The sequence below is a fragment of the Sparus aurata genome, chromosome 6 (assembly GCF_900880675.1).
Source record: "Sparus aurata chromosome 6, fSpaAur1.1, whole genome shotgun sequence".
In the NCBI taxonomy this organism is placed as follows: domain Eukaryota; kingdom Metazoa; phylum Chordata; class Actinopteri; order Spariformes; family Sparidae; genus Sparus; species Sparus aurata.
The window spans coordinates 36634202-36651381 of NC_044192.1; the positions used below are offsets into that span (position 1 = coordinate 36634202).

The 17180-nt window shown below is 42.2% G+C and overlaps 1 protein-coding gene and 1 long non-coding RNA gene across 2 annotated transcripts in view; one reads left to right on the forward strand and one right to left on the reverse strand.

The window, feature by feature from the left end:
• The first annotated feature begins 4837 nt into the window (after positions 1–4837).
• LOC115583516 (serine/threonine-protein kinase 35-like) overlaps positions 4838–17180 on the forward strand; it is a 47557-nt gene continuing 35214 nt past the window's right edge. The window contains exons 1-2 of the mRNA XM_030420460.1: positions 4838–5527; positions 6740–7488. Of these exons, the coding sequence (XP_030276320.1) occupies positions 5035–5527; positions 6740–7458 (1212 nt within the window). The 5' untranslated portion in view covers positions 4838–5034 and the 3' untranslated portion in view covers positions 7459–7488. The remainder of the gene's footprint in view (positions 5528–6739; positions 7489–17180) is intronic.
• On the reverse strand, positions 10232–11804 carry LOC115583527 (uncharacterized). The gene is made up of 2 exons (XR_003984377.1): positions 11773–11804; positions 10232–10496 (listed from the first exon to the last, which is right to left on the reverse strand). It is a non-coding gene; the product is annotated as an uncharacterized LOC115583527 (long non-coding RNA).

The following is a 17180-nucleotide window of genomic DNA, read 5'->3' on the forward strand; positions in this document are numbered from 1 at the left end:
TGCGTATCAGAATGCGATGTAACATGGAGGACAGTTGAAGTTGAAAAAAGGGCCTCATATAAGAAACAATACTAAAAGTTGTCCAAAAACTCTCTTTTTAGTAAACTCTGTGTACACAAACAATGTTCTGAATCCTTATATTTGTGTGGAGAGACCCTGGTGATAATACAAGCAAAGTTTCATATTGTGTCGAGCGTTCTTAGTGTTTTAAAAACAGTGATTTTGATGCTGTGGCTAATTTGCCCCAAGCACTCCCATTTAAAATGAGTTTGAGCCGACAATGAAAATATGGTAAATCTTAAAGGTGCGTCTTTCATCGTAATTATGCTTTTCCATGAAGGTTTGACTCACATATATTCACAAAAAAAGCCTTGGTTGCATTTTTGCGAGAGTCTCACTTTAAGCAGAGAACTGCGAGCAAAGCCATGGTCTGCAGGAGATTCCCCACCACCCAAACAACAAAAGCTGGACTTTGGAGCAAAACAATTAAGTAGGGGAGGGTTCAAAAGTTGGTTGGGCGGTATGTTGTAGAGGAAATACTGCCCTTAAACACAGATGACTCACCCTCATTTTGTGCCATAATAAACAAGATCCCTACTACTATCAATGCCGTTGTTGGCATTATTGTTAAAAATGCGATTCCAATAAAGTGAGTATTGGCAAAACTGGTTGTCATTTTTAAGTTGAGGCAGTGGGTGTTTTGTCTGCAGCTGCTGAATGTAACTAATAGTAACTTGTAATCTAACTGAACTATGTAAACTAATCTAAACTTTTAAAAACAAGCAATCAGTAAGGTAACAGAGTTACTTCTTAAAGGAGTAATCAGTAATCAGATTACTCAAGGTAACTGAGGCAACACTCCGTACTTTTACATGCACAACTATAGGCCTAGATCAAGAGGGCAGGGGCCCCTGGGCACAAATTCTTGGATGGCCCCCCGCATACAAACACATCCACACACCAGTGTTTTCCCTATATGCATTCTGCGGCAGATTGTAGTAAAGTGGAGACAGTGTTTCCCCTGGATTTTTTTTTTGCAGTGGTGCTCTGAGTCAGTAACCTAGCAACACCCGGAAGAACATTTTGAAAAATAACCCTTTAAATGGTGAAACTGTGAGATTTAAAAAAAATTAAAAATCATTTCCAGAAAACTGGTTTCAGAATCAGAATCTAAGACACGAGACAAAGTAGTGTAGAAGTTGACATTGCTGCTTGAAAATATGTTAACCTCTTGAGCATTAGAGAACTTTTTTTTACCATTATTTTCTTTATCATTGTATATTTTTTATGGAAACAGAATCTGTTTCAGAAGTCAGTGGGCCACATGACATGGAAGCTATTGAGAAAAAAAAAACTATTTCTGCATATTAATATAAAATAGAGGAAGCACTAAAATACAATAAAAAGAGGTGTGTCTTATTTCTCCAGTTTACTTAATCTGCTGCTGGTTTGGAGTCACTGGCTCACATGACATGGAAGATATCGAAAAAAATGCAATTATTTTGTATTAATATATTTATGCTAAGTAATTTAATGACGGTCCCTAAATCAGTTTACAGTGGTTCAGAGGCTCTGGGAGGTGAGCTGACCGTCCTCCTGCTGCTCAGACTGGGCGAACCTCAGTAAAGTCCGGCTGAACCCGAGGGAATAGCCGCTGAATATCCAACCTGAAACTAACTTCACCCAGGTTTGATGAGTCGCCTGTTGCAGTCTTTGAATGGGATGACGGGTGGGTTGCCGACATTGCCGCAGACCCCTGGCGCATTTTACGTGATGCAACGTGGTTGGGGTGCACTGAGGACAGTCCGCCCCAGTCGACAGTTGCGCCGGGAGCGAGGGGGCCCCGTCCCTCCCCCGCGAGGGAGAGAGCCCGGGAAGCGGAGATGTACAGCCAGGGGGTCGCTGTCACTCAACTTAAACGGTGACTTGTCGAAATTATACAAATAGAAGTAATGACAATAGTAATCAGGTGCTCGTGGGCCCCTGGGCCTGTGCCCATAAAGCCCATTGGGTAATCTGGCCTTGCACAGTTGAGTCAGATTAGAGGCAAAGTTCGACTATGCTACTCAATCGGACAACTGCAATTGTATACATGCCAGTGAAAAATCGAATTATTGGCCGGAGCATGTCACACTAGGGATGGTGAGATTCACCGATTCGTATCGGTACATTCGTATGAACATTTACGATGTGGTTGCATCGATGACAGAAGTGTGCATCGGTTAAAAAATCCGGATGAACTCGAGATGTATCGTGTATAAAATCTCTGCATCGATAAAATCCGACTCGTATCTATACTTAAAATAAACTAATTTAGAAGTAGGACCAAGTGCTTGTTTCCGTTCTCATCACCACGGCCGCGATCGGCCAATTCAGCCAGAGTTTTGTCTCACGTGAGTTGGAGGTGGGGTCAGCAGAGCACCAAACAGCAGGCTGGAAATCAGAGCCGATCAGAGACAAAGTAAGCATGGATGAAGAAGAGATACACTCGCCGGTCACTTACAAGTCTGGTGTTTGTGGACACTTCGGCTTTTATAAAGAGATGGTCAGCTTGAGAAATGCCATCTGTAAAATGTGCCGTGCCGCGATTAAACACACAGGGAGCACAACCAATCTAAGCTCTCACCTGAAGCGGCGACATGGCGTTAATGTGACAGAGAGGTCTCCTTCGGCGTTCGGAGTTGTCCTCGTGCTGAAAACGACTTTTCGCATACATGACGTCACTCACCGAGACGCAAGAAGAAAGCAAAAATATTTTTTTTTTCGAAGGAAAGTGACAAAAATAATAGTAAGGCAAAGTGACTTGAATAAGTACTTCAATCTGATTACTGGTTTGGAAATATTAATGTGTAGGAAACATGTTACTGGCATCTGTACAACTTTTGCATTCATTCAGCAGCTTATAACTGCCAAAAGGCACCACTACTTAGAGTTTAGTTTCCCATTGTCCCTGTTGAAAGTGTGAAGCACACTGTTGAAATAAAGAATGAACATGAACTATCTGCACCACTTTGTATTCCATTGTACAATATTCTTCTGCATCGCATTGTATCGCACTGTATCGCATTGTGTTAAACCAAATTGTACTGTATCGCACTGTATCGCAGTAGGTGGGAGTATCGTATCGTATCTTATCGGTGGTTGTTTTATATGAATCTTTAATGTATCGTATTGTTGGCAGTGTATCTAGATGCATATCGTATCGCCTCAGTGTTGAAGATGCACATCCCTATGTCACACCCTGGTACGATAGGTGGCGCTGTACCCATTTCAACTAGTGGTAATAGAGCCACCTCTGGCCGACCTCTTTACGTCACCAGCAACAACAAACTCTAGCTCGGCATTCGAGAAAGATGGCGTATGAAGAGCAAGATGAAGCTACATCTTTGTACATATGGTGTACATGATATTTACACAAACTAGATGCACAATGGCTCTCTTGCTTGCACTTACTTTGGAGGAAAGACACAGGATCCTTCTACTTCTGGCTCACAGCCCCAGAAAAAAATCTTGAGCCTGCGCAGAACACAAAATCCTAATCCAATCTGATAGAACATTATGCATAATGAGTAATGCGAGAATCAATCAAATCTAGGTGTTTTTATCCAACTATGAGAAATCAGATCCGGTCCGATTTTAGTCAGACTAAGGTGTATACATGCATCTTAAAAATCCGATCATAGTCGGACTAACCCAGTAATTTCGTTTTCTCAAGTGTCATGTAAATGCACTGACTGTCTGCTTGGCTAAAGCCCCTGATGTTTTGCCCTAGCGATGCCCCTGCCCATCAGCATTAAAATACTTTAAATGCATATTTATTTTTTTCATAAATCCTGCCCCATGTCCATTTAACTTATGAAATAAGTTTCACACTAAAATATACGTTTTATTTGGTTATTTTTCAATCAACTGGGCGGGTTTGTGTGCTCTGTGGACGTGTCCAGGCCTCTCCGGCAGCGTGCTCCAACACGTGCCTTCGTTGGCCAAGGACACGCGCACGTGAACTACCATGCTGGAAGGAAGAAACCATCCGGCTAACTGGCGGGGGAGCAATTGTGAACAAAGTCTTGTAAAATAGTCGCAAACGACTTACACATGTTCACTGTTACTCAATTGAGTATTTACCACATTACATTAGAAACATATTAGAAATATGTAAAAGGCCGTCGACATTTATTTCACGTCTAAATTGACAGGCAGCTCTATGTGACGTCAAAATAAACGTTGACGTGACGTTAAATAAAGGCATTTCTGTAAGTCTAAAAAATGCACACGTTACATGTATTTAGTTAGATAGTGGTTACAAATCATTCAATGTTCACTGACACTGAAATGGCCAGGTTCCTTTTTCAATGTATTTCGGTACTCCGTGTTCTTTCACAATGGTACATCTGAACGCGGGTCTCTGGATTGCCGTTAAGCAGCCAGACGGAGACCGTCGAAGGCCGGAAGCTCGGATATTTTGCCACGAGAAATTAAATTACTGAATTTAAATAATTAGGATAACGACATATATGTTGACACTGAGAAGACCGAAACATCGCATTTAGAATATGGCGCATTAGAAGGTGAGCTTTGTAGAATTATGTCTTTTTTGCGACAGTGGTAGTGTCCAAGGCCACAGTTTACATAAACACTTGCACAGACATTGTATGTTGTGACTCATCGATCTTTGCTTGTATTTACATGTCCCTAAAATTACAGCTGATTCTGTTGCACAGCATTAACGACAGAATCAGTAATTTCTGGTTTGCTCTCTGTACAGTTTACCAGTACCAGAAAGGCAACTCATTCAACATAACAGGTTTTATTTTGAGAGTCTTGACCGGAAATTGTCTTACGTTGGTATGGACATGAACTCGTCTTTCTCTCCGTTTACCCTCCTCCCCTTTTCAACCTACATTACCAGGCCAGTTTCCCCCCTGTATTCACGAGTCATTTAAAGTACTGTGTGGAAATCGCTTGGACGTAATATTGACAACATGTGAACATATATCCATTTAAAGTCTGAACCGTGACGGATCACAGACACGTATGGATACCGCTGATGGTGACAACTGGCGGAGACGCACGAGGAGCGGACGAGCCTACCGCAGACAACAAACTGGAGCACGAGTTGACGAGTCCAATGTGCTGCGTTCTCTCAGCGTGGGGAACACGGAAAAAGACCATGACATGAAGGGGGATACCGGGCTCTCCAAGCAGGACAACCTGGAGCAGAGAGTCATGGCGCCCCGCTACAGCCTCCTGCGAGAGGTGGGAAGGGGCACATACGGAGTGGTGTACGAAGCTGTGGCCCGGAGGTCCGGTGCGAAAGTCGCGGTGAAGAAACTGCGATGCGACGCGCCGGAAAACGTGGAGCTCGCCCTGCAGGAGTTCTGGGCGCTGACAAGTCTGGAGAAGAAGCATCAAAATGTCGTGCAGCTGGAAGAGTGTGTGCTGCAGAGGAACGGCATGGCCCAGAAAATGAGTCATGGGAACAAACGTTCTAAACAGTACCTGCGTCTGGTGGAGACGTCACTGAAAGGTGAGGCTCAATAACGTGCACTGTTTAAGATGAGTAACTTCTTTTAATAAGATGGACTTAAGTGCTATCGTTTGGTTTGGATTGTGCCGAAATTAAAAGCAATTAAGTTAACACGTCAGAAAATGGTTGTAGTAGAAATTGGTTTTGCGGACCGCAAGATTTTCCAATGCAGATTTGACCTATCAAAACAAGAATGGTACTCAGATTTAGGCAGTGGTTTACTGTGAATGGTAATACTGTGGTCTGTGTCAAAGAATTGCTGATGTGAGTCAGTTAACAGTTTCAGGGTGTGTGTGTGTGTACGGCTGTGCTGTTACATCACACTGTTCATTTGATTAGCTAACCCAGAGGAGGACGTTTGTACGCGGTTTTGCTTTTGGTACAGTCTTGATCTGTGTTGACCTGTAGCTGAACTGAATGCCAGTCATGTTTGGTTTGCAGGGCTAGCTTTGTCGATGAAATTTCCTTTCAATTATTGTTGTTGTCGCCATGACACAGGCGTGCTGGGGGATGGGTAGGGTTTGTGAAGGAGCTCCCGAGGCTCGGACTCACTAAAATGGAGTCTGCTGTGTTGCTGTGGTCACAGAGGTATTTTTACACATTTCTTAGTTTTTACTTTTGCCAGATATACCACACCAATCCTTTGCCTTGTGGTAACTCCTGTACTCATGTACTTTACTTGTTTGAAGGGCAGTTTTTTTTTTTTTGTCTCCGAGATGAATTAAAAAAGACAGACTCATTGATTTCAACTTTGACTCCAAACCACCAGGGAGAGTCCAATTGAGTGCTCATCCTTAGTCGTGGTACTTGATCTGTTCATAGTGATTTAAAATGCATCTCAAATAATTACCTGAATGGAGTAGTTCTAGCAACAAAATTGGCTGTCTTACAGTGGGTCATTATGAATGAATTGTTAACTCTAACATTAAGTTTGAAACGTTATCTCAGCTAGAAATCTAAAATGCATACCAGAGTACTGTGAACTGCCCTCACAAAGGCTCTGTCCTGTATCCTGTGGAATTGTAACATATTTTTCTCACTTGTAGCCAGTGGCCTGGTGTACTTTGTCAGTGACATATCATATATCATATGTTGTTGTTGTTGTTTTTTTCTTCTTAAGATATGTATTTTTTATTTGTGCTTGTAGCTACTCTGAATATTCTGTACTACAGTATTGCATAACTGTGAGTGACTGGTGTGTGCCCATTGCAGGGGAGAGGGTGCTCGGTCCTCCAGAGGAGCCTTGTTACCTTTGGTTTGTCATGGAATTCTGTGAAGGTGGTGACCTCAACCAGTTCATCCTGTCCCGACGGCCTGACTCACAAACCAACAACAGCTTCATGCTCCAGCTGACCAGTGCCGTCGCTTTTCTGCATGAAAACCACATTGTGCACAGAGACCTCAAACCTGACAACATCCTCATCTCTGAGAAGTCAGGGACTCCAGTCCTCAAGGTGGCTGACTTCGGCCTGAGTAAAGTTTGTGCAGGTTTAGGAGACACCAGTGAGGGCAAAGAAGGCGAAGACAAGAACAAAAACGTCAATGTCAACAAGTTTTGGTTGTCATCGGCATGTGGCTCAGACTTCTATATGGCTCCCGAGGTGTGGGAGGGCCACTACACAGCCAAGGCCGACATATTTGCCCTCGGCATCATCATTTGGGCCATGCTGGAGAGAATAACTTTCATTGATGCTGAGTCTAAGCGGGAGCTTCTGGGTACATATGTGAGACAAGGAGCAGACATTGTGCCAGTTGGTGAGGCACTGCTAGAGAATCCAAAGATGGTACTGAGCATCCCACAGAAACGCAGATCATGCATGTCTGATGGAGTTAGGAAGCTTCTGCAGGACATGCTCGCAGTCAACCCTCAGGACCGGCCCAGTGCTTTTGAGCTGCAGGCCAGAATGGACCAAGTTATGTGTGCTGCATGACCCTCAACAAGATAAACAACAAGATTACAGGTATATATGTCTATTATCTTCATACAAGCAGTTGGCAGTAGGTGCTTGAGAAGAGAAATGGGAAAAGAAAGGGAAAGTGATCAGAGCCTGCTGCTGTACAGTGACTTCAACAACAAAAAGATGCAGGAATGACAACGGCAGTGCCGTTTGCAATTTTTCATCAGATATATTGTTGATCAAAAGTGACTATATTGGTGTCAGAAATTCTGCTAGATCATACCAACAGTTTAATCTTCTGGGGCCTGTTCCATCATGGCACCTGGTCTTAAGCCTGTCATAACGTTGCGCTCTAATTCCGACCTGACCATTATAGTGGTTGTACTACAAGGGCTTAAGCCTTCCTCTTGCCAAGACTGAGCCTAAATGTTGCACCATGTCAGGAGAAGGTGTAAAATCAAATTTGAAGTGGTACTAACAAGGCATGTCGTTTATCTAGTCAGAGTAGTTGGCATAGGGGGGATAAATAATTATTGTTGCATCATAGAGGTCATTCCAGTTTATCGAGTTTCCCTTAATTAAAAACTCACAAAATGTTGTGATTTTAATGGGGAGTCTGGTATTACGTTAGACTGCTTTGCTGTAAAAAAAAAAAAGAAAGAAAAGAAAACAGTTGGTGCAACCGTCCCTGGCAGTCCAAACCAAGCCTTCAGGTTTGCCTTGTTTGAATGACAAGTGCAGACTACAGCTGGTGGTATTATTAAGTTTTATTTCCTCTCATGCAGGTACAGAACATACAGGCTTGTTTGCTGTCAGCTGTAGTCTTTGCGGCCTAAAAACCTAAAAACCCATCTTTTTAATAAGGCCTATCATCTCTAGATCCAGCCCCATCAAATCAATCATCTTTTCTATTTCTTTAGCTTGTATTTTTTGTTCATCCATTTGTTCTTTTTTTTGTTTGTTCCACTTTGTTATGTGTCTTTGGGTACCCTGAAAGGCGCTATATAAATTAAATGCATAATTAGGGAAGACCATCTAAAATTGTTGCGCTATACCTGATTATCATGTCATGTCTCTTCAAACCACCTTGAGTGTGGCCGTTCAGAACAGGTATGTAAACTTGTAAATCATGCGAGCTGAGTCAAACTTGCTGCTTGTTCTCAAAGATGTTATTCAGCCAAATTTAGCACTGATATTCTAATGATAACATATTCTCACCCAAAAATCCATAAATCTGTTTCAGATATTTTTTTCAATGCAGTTAATTTTAAGACATTAAGGTTCAACTCTCATCAGTGTAATTCTCATATCAGCACTGACGCTCCTCTGGCCATTCCTCCACACTTATTTGTTGTATGTATAAAATCCGTGAAAATGAAGGCAAAAATAAAGTTTCTCAATTGATAAAAACCTTTGATTTCCTAAAACAGTTAAGTACCACTGACCACAGGCAATGGCCACTTCTTAAACGAGACATTTGTCATGTCTTATGTGGATATCCCATTAAGTTTTGACGGTAAATGTAGTGAATCAAGGCTATAAGATCCCCAGTGCATGGTGTCTTGAAAGAGAAAGTTGGATTATTGGAGTATTCCTTTGGCACATCCTGCTTACATGTACTAGGATGCATTGCATGCAACCTCCTGATGCCCCACACCCTAATATTTCATAAACCTGCCCAGCAAGTGAAGGTGGACATTTCACATGGGTCCCTGTACGAAAAGGCATCTAAAATAACTTTACGTCTTTGGATGAAGAGGAAGAAGAAAGAAAGAATGTAATTAGTTATAGTTTCATTTTTATAATGCTATATAGACTATATATTTGTTTATATTGTTTAGTGTTGTATAATACAGCTTATTTAGTATCCTGTAGATCTTCGTCCAGTGAGAAAAATATTAATTCATAACATTGTTCACTAGAGGTGTCACGATTCTCCAAATCCTCTATTCGATCAAATTTTCCATTCTAAGGTCACAGTTCAATTCGATTCTCAATTTTTACATACATTTTTTTTAAAGAACAGGTTGCTATGCCATTTTTAGACTAGACTTTTATGCAATATAATATCTGACCTTTGTTCACAATGTACCACATTACATTGTCAGATTTAAAACATTTATTAACAACATAATGTAACGAAAACTTATATTTTCAGTCAATTAGAAACTTAAACAAAATAACCTGCCATCTAGTTTCTGCAGAGCTTGAAAACTGTGGCTTTTTTGTTGACAACGTGAACGTTGTCAACATAATTCACTGGGAATCCAAAATACTTCCACACCTGCGAATTCAGTGAAAGAGGAGGGGGTTCAAGTTCTGTCGATGGGTCTCCAGTTGCCATTGTTGTAAGAGTGGCATAACCCCTTTCAGGAATATAGTGGTGCCTGAGGTGTGAGTGGGCGAGCGAGAGTGAGGGAGTGTGTGTACGTGCAGACAGTGAATGAATGGGAGAGGAAGGAGAAGCGAAAGGAGTAGCAGTAGTAGCGACGGCAATAAAGTGTACAGTATAGGCTGCAGTTTGGCTGTGAATAAAGGCGACGGCTCTTTAAGATACAGCAGAGCTCCTTGGTATTATTTCCCAACCAGCTTAACACGTGAAAGGGAGTTCATCCCGAAGGTAAACATAAATTTCGCCCCTGGAAGAAATCAGCTCCCCTGACCAAAGATGGTCCATTAGCCAAACATGAATGGTGTAACACCATGCTATTCAGTGTTTCCCACAGGACAGGCATCTATTTGTGGTGGTGTGGTCGGGGGGCGGGGGGTGGCGGCGGCAGCGGCGATGACCAAGAAGAACGCAGAGTTGGAATATAATTACAACACTTTATGTACATATTTATATACAGATTAGATAAATTGACAGATATATATACAGATAGCTTCTTTCTTTCCTACTGCCTGCAGACTTTGCACCCTTTGTTAGGGCAATGAATTTTTCGGGGCTTCCGAAAAAAATAGTGCAAGGCCTTATCGTAAGGAAAGTCCTTGGGGTCAGGTCCGTTGATGGAGATTCTCAGGCAGGCAGCCAGGTGTTCTCCTTGCAGCTGATTCCTCAGGTCTGTTTTCACCTAAGGATTCATCAAAAAAAAAAAGTTAATGTCATAAACTGCACCAATAAAGAAAATATTTGTTTTGCTCCTCAGAGTGATGCTCTTACCCTATTCAGAGTAGAAAAATCCCGTTCACAATTAACACTTGAAACGGGGAGCAGAACCGCTCTATGTACAGTGCCGTCTAACCTTAAGCGGCACTAGCCCTTTTTACACAGCCTCTCCGCATTATCTCCGGAGCGGTGGTTCGGCAATTCTCCGCCGATGTTGATTCACACAGAGCGAAGCATCTCCGCCTTCACGTGTGTGATTCATACAGAAAGCCGGCGCTGCGGCTCCTAAAGAGGCGTGACGGTATACGTCATGTTGATGACGTGGGTGTCTCCCCAGGTGTTCCCCCTGTTAATCCAAACCCGCGGACGGTTTATTATCATATGGATGCTGTTATAATGTGTTGTGAATGAGATCCTGACCCACCAAACATCCTGGAAAGTGACGAAGTTAAGTTATTCGCGCTAAATTACATAATTATACATAATCACCATCAGTAAACTGGACACTGTCTGACTCCCTCACTCGCGGGGATGGAGGCTGTTTTCTGGGGGAGAGTTTCCTGAAGTCTCGGTCAGGAGAGCTGACGGTCGCGGTGATTTATTTTTATCACAAACACTCGGTGAGTTAAAGTTGTTTGACGGTGACAGACGCTGTTTTTCGGACAGAAATGTGACAAAGAGTCGGCAGGACATACGCTTCTCCACGTACATCTGTGGTATTTGTTTTCCACATATAAGTTGCCAAAGACAGTTACAGTTACTACGTTACTTTTGTTCGGTCCTGTAACGTTGCTTTGTGGGACATTTCTCTGCATTTAGTTGAGTGAAAGACCTGTGTAGTTATCAGACTGTCAGACCGACACGCCCTCGCTCCGCGCCTCCGGATTATCCGTTCACACTGGGACGGCTCACCAATAATGCGGCCCTGATACTACCTCCAGAGGTGGATCAGAGCTGCAGCGAAATTTCCCCCCTCTCCGCATCTGAAACTTTCACACAGAGGGGGGTGCGGAGAATTGGCGCAGGATCCCCGCATGCAAACGGCTGTGTGAAAGGGGCTAGTGTGAGCAACGTGTTGAGACCACGGTTAGCGGCTGTTGGCTAACGTTAACACTACAGCATGAGTTAATGTATCTGTGACATGTTGAGCTTCCAGCTATAAATACAGACACATGCTAATATAACATGACGAGTTAGAGTTGTTCGGACCACTTTTGAACTTGTTTGCCAAGACGTCTTACCCTCGTATTTTGATCCGGTCGGTCCGTTCTTCTTCTTCTTCTTCTTCTTCTTCTTCTTCTTCTTCTTCTTCTTCTTCTTCTTCTTCTTCTTCTTCTTCTTCTTCTTCTTCTTCTTCTTCTTCTTCGTCTGCGTCTGCGTCTTCGTCTTCTGCTTCTGCGCTATTGGCGGAGTTACAATGCATAGTAGGCTACCGCCACCTACTGCACCGGAATTGTAACTACAAGTTACATTCACAGACAGAGTCCCATTGCTTTTATGAGCGGTCGAGCGAGTCAAAAGCCGAAAAATCTATTTGTGGCGGACGTAATTCTTTCGTGGCGGGCCGCCACAAATAAATGAATGTGTGGGAAACACTGCTATTGTTTGGCTGTCTGTAGCTAATAGCTACTGGCTTAGCTAGTAGCTAAGTTGGAGGAGGTTGACTTGCAGCACTTCAACACGTGTGTTGTTGTTTTTTTTCCGACCGGACATGACGTGGGGGCGTGGCAGCATCGACAATTCTATTTTTTTAATTCGAAGTTTGAGATTGTGACATAATTTCGGTCGATTTCGATTTAAAATTTAAATCTTGACACCCTTATTGTTCACAATAAAAACTGAAGTGATGTTCTAAAACTTTCAATGAATGCAACAAACAATAACAGGGAAGATGGTTAATAGGGCTGCACAAAAAATCGTTAAAAAATCGCGATCTCGATTCACACATACACGTGATCTCATATCTACACACAGCGATTCTGAAGCATTTTATATCTCGAGCTGAATCACAAACAAATGCTCCTATTTTCCTCCCGGATTTTTTGAAGCGCCCCCAAACGCAGCACTGCCGCTGCCTCTGCCCTCAACCTGTGGTAAAGCGTCTTTACAACACGTGATTCAGTGGCGGAAGCCCGCCTGCAGTCATGGAAGGAGTGAGTGAGAAGCCGTTTTTAGACGGGGCAGCAACAGCCCAACGTCGGGCTTCACGTCACGTCACATGTTTACCTCTACCTCTGAGGCGGCTTCTGGAAAAGGAAGAAAATTATGCCTCCGTTTAGAAAGCCGATCACAGCAGCTATCGCATATCACCTAGCTTAAGATACAGCCCCAATAAACACTGTACAACATGAGGTATAAAAGGATGCCCTCTCATCTTGGGAGACACATTTTTTTTTTTTTTTTTTTTACTTGTGTAAAAATAATTTCTCATCCAATGATAGAACTTGAAATGAACAAAAAAACATTGCTTTGGCAGAGGCATAGTAGTATCTGCCATACTATTTTTTGTTTTGTTTTGTTCAAGTTCATCAGTGCAATAAACATTTTGTGAAAAAAATCGTGCCAGAGAATCGTGATCTCAATTCTAAGCAAAAAAATCGTGATTGACATTTTTTCCAGAATCGTGCAGCCCTAATGGTTAAGTAGACCAATGAACTTATAACATTTTCTGATGACCCACAGTCATCACAGCTAATGCAGAAAGGAGAAATGTGTATACATTTGGTATCACCAACTGGCCTCTTTGTGTATTTTCTTGTCGTATTAACAGTGATTAAAGATAACAATCAAAAAGAATGGAACTCAACATTTAGCTCGCTAACATTGCTACTGCTGTGAGTATGTGGAGTATTATGACATTGTTATTGAGTAATTTGGTGTTTTCAAAATCACTTTGTGAAAATGAGGCAGATTATTCTGGTAGCATTCAGAGGCTGCTGCTACGAGTCTGTAATTCCTTGGTTACAGTTTTTGTCAGGTCAGTTCTTCTTCTCTCCTCCCCTGGAGCAGGTTTGGTGGTCAGAGACATGACCTGCTGCAGGTTTATCACCAGGTTGGACTCACTGCCAACTCTCAGAGATGCTGCTGGGCTCTGTCCTATAAATGCACCTTTCTGTGTTCTGGTCCTGACGTGCCCTCTCTGACCACTACACTTTTTCAGCTTTGGTCTCCTCAGACTGATGGCTAATTTGGCAATTACAATAAGCTTTAATGCGTGTTTTCCATAGGCCCTTGCACGAACAGCTGCTGCATATGTTTTGAGACAGTAGGGTATATATTTTCTAAATGTATTTAAAACATTGTGTTGGATGACAAAGTACTCACTCAGTGGTCATCTCTCCTCTCAACCCTGCTGGTCTTGTTATTGCCCAGTTTATCTTTAGGATCCTGTAGAGGGTTTTTGGCTCAACTCTAAGCAAACCAGAATTGAACATTCATGTAACACACGCTCTGCTTCAGGCTGGTTGTTGGCAACGGTATCCCAAAAAAAAAAAATAACTCATTGCAGCAGAAATAATTAGTGTTTGCAGCGGTGGCCAATGTGAGCAAATGCACAACAAGTCGCTGTCTACTGTCACTGTGTTTCAATAGTTGCTGTTGGCCATGTCCTCAAAAGGTATTTCAGCTGTTAAATGACGCTTTTGCTGTTGAACACATGGCTAACATGCATAAAAGCGAGACAGAAAAGAAGTTTTGTGTTTGAGTGCTAGCTGACACACCCCCCATTTATGTTTTATTTTGATCTATCACACCCACTAGATACCCAGAGGTAGGGACTAGAAATCCAAACTCAAATGGCCTCTAGTTCGTCTGGTACTCGGAAATAGGCCAGATTTTACGGCACCTTCGTCACAGAGGCATCTTACTAGTGTGTCCCTCAGCATGAACTAGATTCCAATAGAGACCTATGTTGAAAGTTACCCTTTAGTTGTCTCGTTTATTGTGAGAACAACAATATGGGACAGGCTAAACCATGAAGTGAGTCTAATGGCCCCCACACACCGCCCAGACTCAAACCAACATATGCATTCTGCTGCTCGATTTTCAGTGCAGCCGCAAATTTTTGCACACATGATTTCTGTAGGGTTAAAATCACCGGCGAATGCCGAATTTAAGTGGCACAGAGTGAAAGCACTACACCCTAAGTTATCTTGAAATTGATTATTATTGTCATTACTGCTATTTGTATGATTTCTACAAGTCACCGTTTAAGTTGAGTGACTGAAATCCTCGTCATCCTATTCAAAGGCTGCAACAGGCGACTCATTGAACCGGGGTAAAGTTAGTTTCAGGTTGGATATACACTCGGGTCAAGCCGTGACTTTACTGAGGAGGTCAGCTCACCTCCCAGAGCCTCGCACTGTATCGCTGGAAACTGATTTAGGGACCGTCATTAAATTATTTAGCATAAATATATTAATACAAAATAATTGCAGTTTTTTTCAATATCTTTCATGTCATGTGACCCAGTGACTCCAACCCAGCAGCAGATTGTATTAGTAAACTGGTGAAATGAGACACAGCTCTTTTTATTGTACGTCAGTGTTTCCTCTATCTTATATGAATATTAATATGCAAAAATTATGATTTTTTTCTCGATGGCTTCCATGTCATGTGGCCCACTGACTTCTGAAACAGATTTTGTTTCCATATAAAATATATAATAATAAAGAAAATAATGGTAAAGAAATTCTCTAATGCTCAAAAGATGAACGTATTTTCAAGCAATGTCAACTTCTACACTATTTTGTCTCATGTCTTAGATTTTGATTTTCAAAAATCTCACCAGTGGTCACCATTTAAAGGGTTATTTTTCAAAATGTTATTCAGTGGACCCCCCTAGTATTGCTGGTTACCGACTCAGGGCACCACTGCTACAAAAAAAACTAGTGTAAACACTGTGTTATAAGAACTAGTGCAGTGCCCGTAAGAAAAGTGTATTCCTATAGAAAAGTGGGAGGTTAAGAAGCTTTTTCATGGATGGCCAAATGAGGCTGTGTTTGAAGGTGGGGCATCAGGGATATTTAGGTTTGTTGTGAAACCCAATATTCCAGGGTATAATTGGCCGTTTTTGACTATTTTTGATTTTGCCATTATATTTCACCGTAAAAACTATTTACTTGGTGTCATTATTTTCAGCACAACCTCACATGTGTGACTGTACAGTTATTTTTTTATTTTGACATACTGTATTAACACAATGGACCTAAAATCACAAAAAAAAAACATAAAATCAGAGTAGAAAAAGTTAGATTTTTTTTACTGTGAAAACCACAAATATGTTTAACAAACCATTTTTACTTGTAATGCAAATATAAATTGTTTGCTAAATTTGTGCATACATTTTAAACATTTAGGAAGTTATATGTAACTATTTACATTTAAATGCAGGCAATGCTCAGGTCTGCCTGAGCTCCTTCCAGCTGAAGAGCTGCACTGCGTGCTCCACATTCAGCATCTTCTCATTGTTCTGACTCATTAAACAAAAAACCGACTCCACTACACACTAAACACACTACACCAAACACTACATAACACACTAACTACACACTCCAAACACGCTAAATGTCACAAATCTCTCAACTCTCAAAATCGCTGTCTATACACCGACCGTCGTTCGGCCTGTCAATCATCCGCCTAGGTCCCTCCCACAACTTCCTGTTCCTCAACAACCAAACTTGCTGCTTGGACACTTTCGTGACAAAAGCCCGTTTTTACCGTTTCTTCCTGCACCAGACACAAAGCAAACGTGATGGCAATGTTCGCGAAAAAGCGTGGCGGACATTATTTACCCTAAGTCCGGTTTTGGACGTGCCGATGCATCCGGTCCGTCGCCTCGGGATGTGGGCCGTGTAGCTAGCGGCTAGCCTGAACAAAAATATGTAAAGAGAGACATAGTGGAGTCGTATATTTTCCTGCTTTTTTGTCCTTTGCCAATCACACATATGAAGCATTTATATTTCATATGAGCTCATTGGTGCGTGCTTGCGCCCTCCCAGAACTCCCATTCCCCACGCTGTCTTACTTTCACTTTTAAAAATTGCGACCGTCTAATCTTCCTTCAGGTGTGGGTCAGGTATGGGCGTCGCTATCAATTTATAGCTGGTTGGCTCAGGTGCAGAATGTAATTTGTGCTACTGTCGGAAAACGGGTCGGATGCGGTTTTAAGTATGGCGGGTTTGCAAAATGAGACCCATGCAGGACTCTGATCTAAGTGACCATTTTAATCCTCTACGTAATTATCAAGCTAAAGATCCAACATACAAGTTAACGTCAAGGACTGCGGTGGAAGACGACGGTAAAATATTTCCTTTCTCTAAAACTCGATTTATTTAGGCCAACGGTTTTACATGACATTTTTTGTGAATATACAATAACAAACTAGATGCGTCTGATACTCTTCAACTCACCGTAACAGTCAGTCATACGCGTCATTTTAGTCATTTTGTAACTAAGGCTACATTTACACGATGACAGAAGATGGAAAAGTGTTGCGTCTTCACTTTTTATTCTGCGTTTAGACGAGCGTTTTCGGGAGGAAATCTGCGTGCATATGGTGACACAAGTGTGTAGAATTCGATTGGGTGTGCATGCCAGGCGGCTTGGGTCTCGTCTAAAGCCGCCTGGTTCGCCTCCGACGAATTGGTGC